At 42.0% G+C, this 18076-nt stretch overlaps 1 protein-coding gene across 1 annotated transcript in view; it reads right to left on the reverse strand.

Moving 5' to 3' along the window:
- Positions 1-7213: 7213 nt before the first annotated feature.
- DCTN3 (dynactin subunit 3) overlaps positions 7214-18076 on the reverse strand; it is a 34018-nt gene continuing 23155 nt past the window's right edge. The window contains exon 7 of the mRNA XM_056552267.1: positions 7214-8030. Within this exon, the coding sequence (XP_056408242.1) occupies positions 7941-8030 (90 nt within the window). The 3' untranslated portion in view covers positions 7214-7940. The remainder of the gene's footprint in view (positions 8031-18076) is intronic.

An 18076-nucleotide genomic window follows, 5' to 3' on the forward strand; every position in this document is an offset into this window, starting at 1 on the left:
TATTAACCCCTCGTGTACTGTACATGACCAGCGTCTTATTAACCCCTCGTGTACTGTACATGACCAGCGTCTTATTAACCCCTCGTGTACTGTACATGACCAGCGTCTTATTAACCCCTCGTGTACTGTACATGACCAGCGTCTTATTAACCCCTCGTGTACTGTACATGACCAGCGTCTTATTAACCCCTCGTGTACTGTACATGACCAGCGTCTTATTAACCCCTCGTGTACTGTACATGACCAGCGTCTTATTAACCCCTCGTGTACTGTACATGACCAGCGTCTTATTAACCCCTCGTGTACTGTACATGACCAGCGTCTTATTAACCCCTCGTGTACTGTACATGACCAGCGTCTTATTAACCCCTCGTGTACTGTACATGACCAGCGTCTTATTAACCCCTCGTGTACTGTACATGACCAGCGTCTTATTAACCCCTCGTGTACTGTACATGACCAGCGTCTTATTAACCCCTCGTGTACTGTACATGACCAGCGTCTTATTAACCCCTCGTGTACTGTACATGACCAGCGTCTTATTAACCCCTCGTGTACTGTACACGACCAGCGTCTTATTAACCCCTCGTGTACTGTACACGACCAGCGTCTTATTAACCCCCTCGTGTACTGTACACGACCAGCGTCTTATTAACCCCTCGTGTACTGTACACGACCAGCGTCTTATTAACCCCCTCGTGTACTGTACATGACCAGCGTCTTATTAACCCCTCGTGTACTGTACATGACCAGCGTCTTATTAACCCCTCGTGTACTGTACATGACCAGCGTCTTATTAACCCCTCGTGTACTGTACATGACCAGCGTCTTATTAACCCCTCGTGTACTGTACATGACCAGCGTCTTATTAACCCCTCGTGTACTGTACATGACCAGCGTCTTATTAACCCCTCGTGTACTGTACACGACCAGCGTCTTATTAACCCCTCGTGTACTGTACATGACCAGCGTCTTATTAACCCCTCGTGTACTGTACACGACCAGCGTCTTATTAACCCCTCGTGTACTGTACACGACCAGCGTCTTATTAACCCCTCGTGTACTGTACACGACCAGCGTCTTATTAACCCCTCGTGTACTGTACACGACCAGCGTCTTATTAACCCCTCGTGTACTGTACACGACCAGCGTCTTATTAACCCCTCGTGTACTGTACACGACCAGCGTCTTATTAACCCCTCGTGTACTGTACACGACCAGCGTCTTATTAACCCCTCGTGTACTGTACACGACCAGCGTCTTATTAACCCCTCGTGTACTGTACACGACCAGCGTCTTATTAACCCCTCGTGTACTGTACACGACCAGCGTCTTATTAACCCCTCGTGTACTGTACACGACCAGCGTCTTATTAACCCCTCGTGTACTGTACACGACCAGCGTCTTATTATTAACCCCTCGTGTACTGTACATGACCAGCGTCTTATTAACCCCTCGTGTACTGTACATGACCAGCGTCTTATTATTAACCCCTCGTGTACTGTACATGACCAGCGTCTTATTAACCCCTCGTGTACTGTACATGACCAGCGTCTTATTAACCCCTCGTGTACTGTACATGACCAGCGTCTTATTAACCCCTCGTGTACTGTACATGACCAGCGTCTTATTAACCCCTCGTGTACTGTACATGACCAGCGTCTTATTAACCCCTCGTGTACTGTACATGACCAGCGTCTTATTAACCCCTCGTGTACTGTACATGACCAGCGTCTTATTAACCCCTCGTGTACTGTACATGACCAGCGTCTTATTAACCCCTCGTGTACTGTACATGACCAGCGTCTTATTAACCCCTCGTGTACTGTACATGACCAGCGTCTTATTAACCCCTCGTGTACTGTACATGACCAGCGTCTTATTAACCCCTCGTGTACTGTACATGACCAGCGTCTTATTAACCCCTCGTGTACTGTACATGACCAGCGTTTTATTAACCCCCTCGTGTACTGTACATGACCAGCGTCTTATTAACCCCTCGTGTACTGTACATGACCAGCATCTTATTAACCCCTCGTGTACTGTACATGACCAGCGTCTTATTAACCCCTCGTGTACTGTACATGACCAGCGTCTTATTAACCCATCGTGTACTGTACATGACCAGCGTCTTATTAACCCCTCGTGTACTGTACATAACCAGCGTCTTATTAACCCCTCGTGTACTGTACATGACCAGCGTCTTATTAACCCCTCGTGTACTGTACATGACCAGCGTCTTATTAACCCCTCGTGTACTGTACATGACCAGCGTCTTATTAACCCCCTCGTGTACTGTACATGACCAGCGTCTTATTAACCCCTCGTGTACTGTACATGACCAGCGTCTTATTAACCCCTCGTGTACTGTACATGACCAGCGTCTTATTAACCCCTCGTGTACTGTACATGACCAGCGTCTTATTAACCCCTCGTATACTGTACATGACCAGCGTCTTATTAACCCCTCGTGTACTGTACATGACCAGCGTTTTATTAACCCCCTCGTGTACTGTACATGACCAGCGTCTTATTAACCCCTCGTGTACTGTACATGACCAGCATCTTATTAACCCCTCGTGTACTGTAAATGACCAGCATCTTATTAACCCCTCGTGTACTGTACATGACCAGCATCTTATTAACCCCTCGTGTACTGTACATGACCAGCGTCTTATTAACCCCTCGTGTACTGTACATGACCAGCGTCTTATTAACCCCTCATGTACTGTACATGACCAGCATCTTATTAACCCCTCGTGTACTGTACATGACCAGCGTCTTATTATTAACCCCTCGTGTACTGTACATGACCAGCGTCTTATTAACCCCTCATGTACTGTACATGACCAGCGTCTTATTAACCCCTCGTGTACTGTACATGACCAGCGACTTATTAACCCCTCGTGTACTGTGCATGACCAGCATCTTATTAACCCCTCGTGTACTGTACATGACCAGCGTCTTATTAACCCCTCATGTACTGTACATGACCAGCATCTTAATAACCCCTCGTGTACTGTACATGACCAGCGTCTTATTAACCCCTCATGTACTGTACATGACCAGCATCTTATTAACCCCTCGTGTACTGTACATGACCAGCGTCTTATTAACCCCTCGTGTACTGTACATGACCAGCGTCTTATTAACCCCTCGTGTACTGTACATGACCAGCGTCTTATTAACCCCTCATGTACTGTACATGACCAGCATCTTATTAACCCCTCGTGTACTGTACATGACCAGCGTCTTATTAACCCCTCGTGTACTGTACATGACCAGCGTCTTATTAACCCCTCGTGTACTGTACATGACCAGCGTCTTATTAACCCCTCGTGTACTGTACATGACCAGCGTCTTATTAACCCCTCGTGTACTGTATATAACCAGTGTCTTATTAACCCCTCGTGTACTGTACATGACCAGCATCTTATTAACCCCTCGTGTACTGTACATGACCAGCATCTTATTAACCCCTCGTGTACTGTACATGACCAGCATCTTATTAACCCCTCGTGTACTGTACATGACCAGCATCTTATTAACCCCTCGTGTACTGTACATGACCAGCGTCTTATTAACCCCTCGTGTACTGTACATGACCAGCGTCTTATTAACCCCTCGTATACTGTACATGACAAGCGTCTTATTAACCCCTCGTGTACTGTACATGACCAGCATCTTATTATTAACCCCTCGTGTACTGTACATGACCAGCGTCTTATTAACCCCTCGTGTACTGTACATGACCAGCGTCTTATTAACCCCTCGTATACTGTACATGACCAGCGTCTTATTAACCCCTCGTGTACTGTACATAACCAGCGTCTTATTAACCCCTCGTGTACTGTACATGACCAGTGTCTTATTAACCCCTCGTGTACTGTACATGACCAGCATCATATTAACCCCTCGTATACTGTACATGACCAGCGTCTTATTAACCCCTCGTGTACTGTACATGACCAGCGTCTTATTAACCCCTCGTGTACTGTACATGACCAGTGTCTTATTAACCCCTCGTGTACTGTACATGACCAGCATCATATTAACCCCTCGTATACTGTACATGACCAGCGTCTTATTAACCCCTCATGTACTGTACATGACCAGCGTCTTATTAACCCCTCGTGTACTGTACATGACCAGCGTCTTATTAACCCCTCGTGTACTGTACATGACCAGCGTCTTATTAACCCCTCGTGTACTTTACATGACCAGCGTCTTATTAACCCCTCGTGTACTGTACATGACCAGTGTCTTATTAACCCCTCGTGTACTGTACATGACAAGCGTCTTATTAACCCCCTCGTGTACTGTACATGACCAGCGTCTTATTAACCCCTCGTGTACTGTACATGACCAGCGTCTTATTAACCCCTCGTGTACTGTACATGACCAGCATCTTATTAACCCCTCGTGTACTGTACATGACAAGCATCTTATTAACCTCTCGTGTACTGTACATGACCAGCGTCTTATTATTAACCCCTCGTGTACCGTACATGACCAGCGTCTTATTAACCCCTCGTGTACTGTACATGACCAGAATCTAATTATTAACCCCTCGTGTACTGTACATGACCAGAATCTAATTATTAACCCCTCGTGTACTGTACATGACCAGCATCTTATTAACCCCTTGTGTACTGCACATGGCCAGCATCTAATTATTAACCCCTCGTGTACTGCACATGACCAGCATCTAATTATTAACCCCTCGTGTACTGTACATGACCAGCATCTTATTATTAACCCCTCGTGTACTGTACAAGACCAGCGTCTTATTAACCCCTCGTGTACTGTACATGACCAGCATCTTATTATTAACCCCTCGTGTACTGTACAAGACCAGCGTCTTATTAACCCCTCGTGTACTGTACATGACCAGCATCTTATTAACCCCTCATGTACTGTACATGACCAGCATCTTATTAACCCCCTCGTGTACTGTACATGACCAGCACCTTATTAACCTCTCGTGTACTGTTCATGACCAGTGTCTTATTAACCCCTCGTGTACTGTACATAACCAGCGTCTTCTTATTAACCCCTCGTGTACTGTTCATGACCAGTGTCTTCTTATTAACCCCTCGTGTACTGTTCATGACCAGTGTCTTCTTATTAACCCCTCGAGTACTGTATATGACCAGCGTCTTATTAACCCCTCGTGTACTGTACATGACCAGCGTCTTCTTTTTAACCCCTCGAGTACTGTACATGACCAGCATCTTATTAATCCCTCGTGTACTGTACATGACCAGCATCTTATTAACCCCTCGTGTACTGTAGATAACCAGCATCTTATTAACCCCTCGTGTACTGTACATGGACAGCATCTTATTAACCCCTCGTGTACTGTACATGACCAGCATCTTATTGTTAACCCCTTGTGTACTGTACATGACCAGCATCTTTTTTTTTTATTAACCCCTTGTGTACTGTACATTAACAGCTTCTTCTTAGCCCTTCGTGTACTGTACATTACTAGCATCTTATTAACCCCTTGTTTACTGTACATTACCAGCATCTTATTAACCCTTCATGTATTATACATTGCCAGCATCTCATTAACCCCTCCTGTGCTGTACATTACCCAGCATCCTCATACTAAACCCTCCACTGCTGTACATTACTCAGCATCCTTATATTAACCCCTCCACTGCTGTACATTACTTAGCATCCCCATATTAACCCCTCCCTTGCTGTACATTTCTCAGCATCATATCAACCCCCCCATACTGTACATTACCCAGGATCCTATTAACTCCTCTACTGCTGTACATTACCAGCATCCTCTTATTAACCCCTCCCCTGCTGTATATTATCCAGCATTCTTATTAACCCCTTGTGTACTGTATATCACCCAGCATCTCTGTATTAACCCCTGCCCTGCTGTACATTACCAGCATCCTCTTATTAAGCCCTCCCCTGTACATTACCCATAATTCTCATATTAACCTCTCCACTACTGTACATTACCAGCATCCTCTTATTTACCCCTCCCCTGCTGTACATTACCAGCATCCTCTTATTAACCCCTCCGTGGCTGTACATTACCAGCATCCTCTTATTAACCTCTCCACGGCTGTACATTACCAGCATCCTCTTATTAACCCCTCCCCTTCTGTACATCAGCAACATCCTCTTATTAACCCCTATCCTGCTGTAAATTAATTAGCCTCCTACTGTAATGTACATGACCCTCAATCCAGTTTTCTACTTTTCTACTCTCCTAACTATACAGTGGAGTTCTCAGACAATCATGTCATCCTTCACTTTCCTAGATTTGTTACGTCACCCTAAAATCTTAGGCTGTTTACATTGCATCTATTCTAATGGAGGCCATGACAGCTGAGACAGACCCAGTTGACTTATTATAGGGGCCATTGATTTCTGATGGTTGCTGTTGTAATTACCGCTGGAAGCTGTGGGGGTGCTGTCTACAGAACCCTAGTAATCCCCAGTAGGGAACATTCACCCACCATAGAGTTGTGGTAGAAATTTCTGGAAGTAACAACGATCCCCGGACATGAGCAGCTGCGGCGATTTTCTGCAAACCCCATTGGATAGAAGGTAAAGCTGGGTTCATATGTTGACTGCGAACTATGTGAATTGTGCGCACCAACGTTTTTGTTGATGGGAATGTGGGCCTTAGTTCACACTATAAACTGTGACACATACGGCATTCAACTCTGTAATACAAAATTAAAGGGGTACTCCCCGGGAAAACTTTTTATTTTTTTTAATCAACTGGTGCCAGATTTGTAAATTACTTCTATTTAAAAATCTTAATCCTTCCAGTACTTATCAGCTGCTGTATGCTCCACAGGAAGTTCTTATTTTTTTCAATTTCCTTTCTGTCTGACCACAGTGCTCTCTGCTGACACCTCTGTCCATGTCAGGAACTGTCCGGAGCAGGAGAGGTTTGCTATGGGGATTTGCTCCTACTCTGGACAGTTCCTGACATGGACAGAGGTGTCAGCAGAGAGCACTGCGGTCAGACAGAAAGGAAATTGAAAAAGAAAAGAACTTCCTGTAGAGCATACAGCAGCTGATAAGTACTGGAAGGATTAAGATTTTTTAAATAGAAGTAATTTACAAATCTGTTTTACTTTCTGGCACCCCTTTAAGTGTGCTATTGTCCTCTGTCATCAGTTTTACTCTCCCAGTGACATTGTAACTACAGCCGAACAAATACAAGAAAATATTGCAATCCGGATATAAACCTTTAATAGGAATCAATGGGGGGAAAAGATAAATAAAGAGGTCACATGACTCCTCCGAAGATGAAGACAAGGACAGGGTAACAGCAGCGCCCCCCAGTGATGGCAGATCCCGGGATATAAATATTACGGGTCAGAGGACAAACTAATATAACTTGTAAAATGTATTAGTTTTATTAGGACTAAAACAGATGAGACAGCACACACAGCCAAAGCTGCAGCGAGACCGGGACATAGAAGGACATAGCTCAGTGTTTTCCAAAAAGTGTGTCTCCAGCTGTTGCAAAACTACAACTCCCAGCATGGCCGGACAGCCTTCGGCTGTCCGGGCATGCTGGGAGTTGTAGTTTTGCAACAGCTGGAGGCACACTCTTGGGAAAACACTGACATAGCTGCTTTCTTCCAAAAAGAGTGCCACTCTTGTCATCAGGCTGTGTGTGGGATTGCAGTTTAGTTTAAGTGAAGTGAATGGAGTCTAGTTGCAATACCGCACTGATCACGTGGGGGAGCTGTGACATTGTGATCCCGTGATGGTGCCCCCTTCTGGTCTATACAGAGCATCACACCCAGACTAGGATAATACAGAGGCTGCAGGAGGCGCGTCCCGGCATAGATCAGCGGCGCCGCTACTAATAGCGAAAGAGGACGAGGACAGATAATGGCGGCGGCTGATGCTGTGTAGGTGCGGATCACGTACGGCGGACACCGGGATCACTCCGAGCGCGGCTTCAACTGTTTAGCGTCTTCAAGCTGAGAAAGAATCTCGTCCCACATCACAAACTGCTTGGAGAGGAGGACGGTCTGATAGCTGGTTAAGGAGTGTTACATAGGACTGCAGGTCACATCTATACATTATCTGTACTCAGAGAGTTATCACTGTTATCTGTGGTGTTACATAGGACTGCAGGTCACATCTATACATTATCTGTACTCAGAGAGTTATCACTGTGTTATCTGTGGTGTTACATAGGACTGCAGGTCACATCTATACATTATCTGTACTCAGAGAGTTATCACTGTGTTATCTGTGGTGTTACATAGGACTGCAGGTCACATCTATACATTATCTGTACTCAGAGATATCACTGTTATCTGTGGGGTTACATAGGACTGCAGGTCACATCTATACATTATCTGTACTCAGAGAGTTATCACTGTTATCTGTGGTGTTACATAGGACTGCAGGTCACATCTATACATTATCTGTACTCAGAGAGTTATCACTGTTATCTGTGGTGTTACATAGGACTGCAGGTCACATCTATACATTATCTGTACTCAGAGAGTTATCACTGTTATCTGTGGTGTTACATAGGACTGCAGGTCACATCTATACATTATCTGTACTCAGAGAGTTATCACTGTTATCTGTGGTGTTACATAGGACTGCAGGTCACATCTATACATTATCTGTACTCAGAGAGTTATCACTGTTATCTGTGGTGTTACATAGGACTGCAGGTCACATCTATACATTATCTGTACTCAGAGAGTTATCACTGTTATCTGTAGTGTTACATAGGACTGCAGGTCACATCTACTACATTTTCTGTACTCAGAGAGTTATCACTGTGTTATCTGTGGTGTTACATAGGACTGCAGGTCACATCTATACATTATCTGTACTCAGAGAGTTATCACTGTTATCTGTGGTGTTACATAGGACTGCAGGTCACATCTACTACATTATCTGTACTCAGAGAGTTATCACTGTGTTATCTGTAGTGTTACATAGGACTGCAGGTCACATCTATACATCATCTGTACTCAGAGAGTTATCACTGTGTTATCTGTGGTGTTACATAGGACTGCAGGTCACATCTATACATTATCTGTACTCAGAGAGTTATCACTGTGTTATCTGTGGTGTTACATAGGACTGCAGGTCACATCTATACATTATCTGTACTCAGAGAGTTATCACTGTGTTATCTGTGGTGTTACATAGGACTGCAGGTCACATCTATACATTATCTGTACTCAGAGAGTTATCACTGTGTTATCTGTGGTGTTACATAGGACTGCAGGTCACATCTATACATTATCTGTACTCAGAGAGTTATCACTGTTATCTGTGGTGTTACATAGGACTGCAGGTCACATCTATACATTATCTGTACTCAGAGAGTTATCACTGTTATCTGTGGTGTTACATAGGACTGCAGGTCACATCTATACATTATCTGTACTCAGAGAGTTATCACTGTTATCTGTGGTGTTACATAGGACTGCCGGTCACATCTATACATTATCTGTACTCAGATAGTTATCAATGTGTTATCTGTGGTGTTACATAGGACTGCAGGTCACATCTATACATTATCTGTACTCAGATAGTTATCAATGTGTTATCTGTGGTGTTACATAGGACTGCAGGTCACATCTATACATTATCTGTACTCAGAGAGATATCACTGTTATTTGTGGTGTTACATAGGACTGCAGGTCACATCTATACATTATCTGTACTTAGAGAGTTATCACTGTTATCTGTGGTGTTACATAGGACTGCAGGTCACATCTATACATTATCTGTACTCAGAGAGTTATCACTGTTATCTGTGGTGTTACATAGGACTGCAGGTCACATCTACTACATTATCTGTACTCAGAGAGTTATCACTGTTATCTGTGGTGTTACATAGGACTGCAGGTCACATCTACACATTATCTGTACTTAGAGAGTTATCACTGTTATCTGTGGTGTTACATAGGACTGCAGGTCACATCTATACATTATCTGTACTCAGGGAGTTATCACTGTTATCTGTGGTGTTACATAGGACTGCAGGTCACATCTATACATTATCTGTACTCAGAGAGTTATCACTGTTATCTGTGGTGTTACATAGGACTGCAGGTCACATCTATACATTATCTGTACTCAGAGAGTTATCACTGTTATCTGTGGTGTTACATAGGACTGCAGGTCACATCTATACATTATCTGTAGTCAGAGAGTTATCACTGTTATCTGTGGTGTTACATAGGACTGCAGGTCACATCTATACATTATCTGTACTCAGAGAGTTATCACTGTTATCTGTGGTGTTACATAGGACTGCAGGTCACATCTACTACATTATCTGTACTCAGAGAGTTATCACTGTTATCTGTGGTTACATAGGACTGCAGGTCACATCTATACATTATCTGTACTTAGAGAGTTATCACTGTTATCTGTGGTGTTACATAGGACTGCAGGTCACATCTATACATTATCTGTACTCAGAGAGTTATCACTGTGTTATCTGTGGTGTTACATAGGACTGCAGGTCACATCTATACATTATCTGTACTCAGAGAGTTATCACTGTGTTATCTGTGGTGTTACATAGGACTGCAGGTCACATCTATACATTATCTGTACTCAGAGATATCACTGTGTTATCTGTGGTGTTACATAGGACTGCAGGTCACATCTATACATTATCTGTACTCAGAGAGTTATCACTGTTATCTGTGGTGTTACATAGGACTGCAGGTCACATCTATACATTATCTGTACTCAGAGAGTTATCACTGTTATCTGTGGTGTTACATAGGACTGCAGGTCACATCTATACATTATCTGTACTCAGAGAGTTATCACTGTTTTATCTGTGGTGTTACATAGGACTGCAGGTCACATCTATACATTATCTGTACTCAGAGAGTTATCACTGTTATCTGTGGTGTTACATAGGACTGCAGGTCACATCTATACATTATCTGTACTCAGAGAGTTATCACTGTTATCTGTGGTGTTACATAGGACTGCAGGTCACATCTATACATTATCTGTACTCAGAGAGTTATCACTGTGTTATCTGTGGTGTTACATAGGACTGCAGGTCACATCTATACATTATCTGTACTTAGAGAGTTATCACTGTTATCTGTGGTGTTACATAGGACTGCAGGTCACATCTATACATTATCTGTACTCAGAGAGTTATCACTGTTATCTGTGGTGTTACATAGGACTGCAGGTCACATCTACTACATTATCTGTACTCAGAGAGTTATCACTGTTATCTGTGGTGTTACATAGGACTGCAGGTCACATCTACACATTATCTGTACTTAGAGAGTTATCACTGTTATCTGTGGTGTTACATAGGACTGCAGGTCACATCTATACATTATCTGTACTCAGAGAGTTATCACTGTGTTATCTGTGGTGTTACATAGGACTGCAGGTCACATCTATACATTATCTGTACTCAGAGTGTTATCACTGTGTTATCTGTGGTGTTACATAGGACTGCAGGTCACATCTATACATTATCTGTACTCAGAGAGTTATCACTGTGTTATCTGTGGTGTTACATAGGACTGCAGGTCACATCTATACATTATCTGTACTCAGAGTTATCACTGTTATCTGTGCTGTTACATAGGACTGCAGGTCACATCTATACATTATCTGTACTCAGAGTTATCACTGTTATCTGTGCTGTTACATAGGACTGCAGGTCACATCTATACATTATCTGTACTCAGAGAGTTATCACTGTTATCTGTGGTGTTACATAGGACTGCAGGTCACATCTATACATTATCTGTACTCAGAGAGTTATCACTGTTATCTGTGGTGTTACATAGGACTGCAGGTCACATCTATACATTATCTGTACTCAGAGAGTTATCACTGTGTTATCTGTGGTGTTACATAGGACTGCAGGTCACATCTATACATTATCTGTACTCAGAGAGATATCACTGTGTTATCTGTGGTGTTACATAGGACTGCAGGTCACATCTATACATTATCTGTACTCAGAGAGTTATCACTGTGTTATCTGTGGTGTTACATAGGACTGCAGGTCACATCTATACATTATCTGTACTCAGAGAGTTATCACTGTTATCTGTGGTGTTACATAGGACTGCAGGTCACATCTATACATTATCTGTACTCAGAGAGTTATCACTGTGTTATCTGTGGTGTTACATAGGACTGCAGGTCACATCTATACATTATCTGTACTCAGAGAGTTATCACTGTGTTATCTGTGGTGTTACATAGGACTGCAGGACACATCTATACATTATCTGTACTCAGAGAGTTATCACTGTTATCTGTGGTGTTACATAGGACTGCAAGTCACATCTATACATTATCTGTACTCAGAGAGTTATCACTGTTTTATCTGTGGTGTTACATAGGACTGCAGGTCACATCTATACATTATCTGTACTCAGAGAGTTATCACTGTGTTATCTGTGGTGTTACATAGGACTGCAGGTCACATATACTCCATTATCTGTACTCAGAGAGTTATCACTGTTATCTGTGGTGTTACATAGGACTGCAGGTCACATCTATACATTATCTGTACTCAGAGAGTTATCACTGTGTTATCTGTGGTGTTACATAGGACTGCAGGTCACATCTATACATTATCTGTACTCAGAGAGTTATCACTGTGTTATCTGTGGTGTTACATAGGACTGCAGGTCACATCTATACATTATCTGTACTCAGAGATATCACTGTTATCTGTGGGGTTACATAGGACTGCAGGTCACATCTATACATTATCTGTACTCAGAGTTATCACTGTTATCTGTGGTGTTACATAGGACTGCAGGTCACATCTATACATTATCTGTACTCAGAGAGTTATCACTGTTATCTGTGGTGTTACATAGGACTGCAGGTCACATCTATACATTATCTGTACTCAGAGAGTTATCACTGTTATCTGTGGTGTTACATAGGACTGCAGGTCACATCTATACATTATCTGTACTCAGAGAGTTATCACTGTTATCTGTGGTGTTACATAGGACTGCAGGTCACATCTATACATTATCTGTACTCAGAGAGTTATCACTGTTATCTGTGGTGTTACATAGGACTGCAGGTCACATCTATACATTATCTGTACTCAGAGAGTTATCACTGTTATCTGTAGTGTTACATAGGACTGCAGGTCACATCTACTACATTTTCTGTACTCAGAGAGTTATCACTGTGTTATCTGTGGTGTTACATAGGACTGCAGGTCACATCTATACATTATCTGTACTCAGAGAGTTATCACTGTTATCTGTGGTGTTACATAGGACTGCAGGTCACATCTATACATTATCTGTACTCAGAGAGTTATCACTGTGTTATCTGTGGTGTTACATAGGACTGCAGGTCACATCTACTACATTATCTGTACTCAGAGAGTTATCACTGTGTTATCTGTAGTGTTACATAGGACTGCAGGTCACATCTATACATCATCTGTACTCAGAGAGTTATCACTGTGTTATCTGTGGTGTTACATAGGACTGCAGGTCACATCTATACATTATCTGTACTCAGAGAGTTATCACTGTGTTATCTGTGGTGTTACATAGGACTGCAGGTCACATCTATACATTATCTGTACTCAGAGAGTTATCACTGTGTTATCTGTGGTGTTACATAGGACTGCAGGTCACATCTATACATTATCTGTACTCAGAGAGTTATCACTGTGTTATCTGTGGTGTTACATAGGACTGCAGGTCACATCTATACATTATCTGTACTCAGAGAGTTATCACTGTTATCTGTGGTGTTACATAGGACTGCAGGTCACATCTATACATTATCTGTACTCAGAGAGTTATCACTGTTATCTGTGGTGTTACATAGGACTGCAGGTCACATCTATACATTATCTGTACTCAGAGAGTTATCACTGTGTTATCTGTGGTGTTACATAGGACTGCAGGTCACATCTATACATTATCTGTACTCAGAGAGTTATCACTGTTATCTGTGGTGTTACATAGGACTGCAGGTCACATCTATACATTATCTGTACTCAGAGAGTTATCACTGTTATCTGTGGTGTTACATAGGACTGCCGGTCACATCTATACATTATCTGTACTCAGATAGTTATCAATGTGTTATCTGTGGTGTTACATAGGACTGCAGGTCACATCTATACATTATCTGTACTCAGATAGTTATCAATGTGTTATCTGTGGTGTTACATAGGACTGCAGGTCACATCTATACATTATCTGTACTCAGAGAGATATCACTGTTATCTGTGGTGTTACATAGGACTGCAGGTCACATCTATACATTATCTGTACTTAGAGAGTTATCACTGTTATCTGTGGTGTTACATAGGACTGCAGGTCACATCTATACATTATCTGTACTCAGAGAGTTATCACTGTTATCTGTGGTGTTACATAGGACTGCAGGTCACATCTACTACATTATCTGTACTCAGAGAGTTATCACTGTTATCTGTGGTGTTACATAGGACTGCAGGTCACATCTACACATTATCTGTACTTAGAGAGTTATCACTGTTATCTGTGGTGTTACATAGGACTGCAGGTCACATCTACTACATTATCTGTACTCAGAGAGTTATCACTGTTATCTGTGGTTACATAGGACTGCAGGTCACATCTATACATTATCTGTACTCAGAGAGTTATCACTGTGTTATCTCTGGTGTTACATAGGACTGCAGGTCACATCTATACATTATCTGTACTTAGAGAGTTATCACTGTTATCTGTGGTGTTACATAGGACTGCAGGTCACATCTATACATTATCTGTACTCAGAGAGTTATCACTGTGTTATCTGTGGTGTTACATAGGACTGCAGGTCACATCTATACATTATCTGTACTCAGAGAGTTATCACTGTGTTATCTGTGGTGTTACATAGGACTGCAGGTCACATCTATACATTATCTGTACTCAGAGATATCACTGTGTTATCTGTGGTGTTACATAGGACTGCAGGTCACATCTATACATTATCTGTACTCAGAGAGTTATCACTGTTATCTGTGGTGTTACATAGGACTGCAGGTCACATCTATACATTATCTGTACTCAGAGAGTTATCACTGTTATCTGTGGTGTTACATAGGACTGCAGGTCACATCTATACATTATCTGTACTCAGAGAGTTATCACTGTTATCTGTGGTGTTACATAGGACTGCAGGTCACATCTATACATTATCTGTACTCAGAGAGTTATCACTGTTTTATCTGTGGTGTTACATAGGACTGCAGGTCACATCTATACATTATCTGTACTCAGAGAGTTATCACTGTTATCTGTGGTGTTACATAGGACTGCAGGTCACATCTATACATTATCTGTACTCAGAGAGTTATCACTGTTATCTGTGGTGTTACATAGGACTGCAGGTCACATCTATACATTATCTGTACTCAGAGAGTTATCACTGTGTTATCTGTGGTGTTACATAGGACTGCAGGTCACATCTATACATTATCTGTACTTAGAGAGTTATCACTGTTATCTGTGGTGTTACATAGGACTGCAGGTCACATCTATACATTATCTGTACTCAGAGAGTTATCACTGTGTTATCTGTGGTGTTACATAGGACTGCAGGTCACATCTATACATTATCTGTACTCAGAGAGTTATCACTGTGTTATCTGTGGTGTTACATAGGACTGCAGGTCACATCTATACATTATCTGTACTCAGAGAGTTATCACTGTGTTATCTGTGGTGTTACATAGGACTGCAGGTCACATCTATACATTATCTGTACTCAGAGTTATCACTGTTATCTGTGCTGTTACATAGGACTGCAGGTCACATCTATACATTATCTGTACTCAGAGTTATCACTGTTATCTGTGCTGTTACATAGGACTGCAGGTCACATCTATACATTATCTGTACTCAGAGAGTTATCACTGTTATCTGTGGTGTTACATAGGACTGCAGGTCACATCTATACATTATCTGTACTCAGAGAGTTATCACTGTTATCTGTGGTGTTACATAGGACTGCAGGTCACATCTATACATTATCTGTACTCAGAGAGTTATCACTGTGTTATCTGTGGTGTTACATAGGACTGCAGGTCACATCTATACATTATCTGTACTCAGAGAGATATCACTGTGTTATCTGTGGTGTTACATAGGACTGCAGGTCACATCTATACATTATCTGTACTCAGAGAGTTATCACTGTGTTATCTGTGGTGTTACATAGGACTGCAGGTCACATCTATACATTATCTGTACTCAGAGAGTTATCACTGTTATCTGTGGTGTTACATAGGACTGCAGGACACATCTATACATTATCTGTACTCAGAGAGTTATCACTGTTATCTGTGGTGTTACATAGGACTGCAGGTCACATCTATACATTATCTGTACTCAGAGAGTTATCACTGTTTTATCTGTGGTGTTACATAGGACTGCAGGTCACATCTATACATTATCTGTACTCAGAGAGTTATCACTGTGTTATCTGTGGTGTTACATAGGACTGCAGGTCACATATACTCCATTATCTGTACTCAGAGAGTTATCACTGTTATCTGTGGTGTTACATAGGACTGCAGGTCACATCTATACATTATCTGTACTCAGAGAGTTATCACTGTGTTATCTGTGGTGTTACATAGGACTGCAGGTCACATCTATACATTATCTGTACTCAGAGAGTTATCACTGTGTTATCTTAGTGTTACATAGGACTGCAGGTCACATCTACTACATTATCTGTACTCAGAGAGTTATCACTGTGTTATCTGTGGTGTTACATAGGACTGCAGGTCACATCTATACATTATCTGTACTCAGAGAGTTATCACTGTGTTATCTGTGGTGTTACATAGGACTGCAGGTCACATCTATACATTATCTGTACTCAGAGAGTTATCACTGTTATATGTGGTGTTACATAGGACTGCAGGTCACATCTATACATTATCTGTACTCTGAGATATCACTGTGTTATCTGTGGTGTTACATAGGACTGCAGGTCACATCTATACATTATCTGTACTCAGAGAGTTATCACTGTTATCTGTGGTGTTACATAGGACTGCAGGACACATCTATACATTATCTGTACTCAGAGAGTTATCACTGTTATCTGTGGTGTTACATAGGACTGCAGGTCACATCTATACATTATCTGTACTCAGAGAGTTATCACTGTGTTATCTGTGGTGTTACATAGGACTGCAGGTCACATCTATACATTATCTGTACTCAGAGTTATCACTGTTATCTGTGCTGTTACATAGGACTGCAGGTCACATCTATACATTATCTGTACTCAGAGAGTTATCACTGTTATCTGTGGTGTTACATAGGACTGCAGGTCACATCTATACATTATCTGTACTCAGAGAGTTATCACTGTTATCTGTGGTGTTACATAGGACTGCAGGTCACATCTATACATTATCTGTACTCAGAGAGTTATCACTGTTATCTGTGGTGTTACATAGGACTGCAGGTCACATCTATACATTATCTGTACTCAGAGAGTTATCACTGTGTTATCTGTGGTGTTACATAGGACTGCAGGTCACATCTATACATTATCTGTACTCAGAGAGATATCACTGTGTTATCTGTGGTGTTACATAGGACTGCAGGTCACATCTATACATTATCTGTACTCAGAGAGTTATCACTGTGTTATCTGTGGTGTTACATAGGACTGCAGGTCACATCTATACATTATCTGTACTCAGAGAGTTATCACTGTTATCTGTGGTGTTACATAGGACTGCAGGACACATCTATACATTATCTGTACTCAGAGAGTTATCACTGTTATCTGTGGTGTTACATAGGACTGCAAGTCACATCTATACATTATCTGTACTCAGAGAGTTATCACTGTTTTATCTGTGGTGTTACATAGGACTGCAGGTCACATCTATACATTATCTGTACTCAGAGAGTTATCACTGTGTTATCTGTGGTGTTACATAGGACTGCAGGTCACATATACTCCATTATCTGTACTCAGAGAGTTATCACTGTTATCTGTGGTGTTACATAGGACTGCAGGTCACATCTATACATTATCTGTACTCAGAGAG

The sequence above is a fragment of the Hyla sarda genome, unplaced genomic scaffold, assembly GCF_029499605.1.
Source record: "Hyla sarda isolate aHylSar1 unplaced genomic scaffold, aHylSar1.hap1 scaffold_149, whole genome shotgun sequence".
In the NCBI taxonomy this organism is placed as follows: domain Eukaryota; kingdom Metazoa; phylum Chordata; class Amphibia; order Anura; family Hylidae; genus Hyla; species Hyla sarda.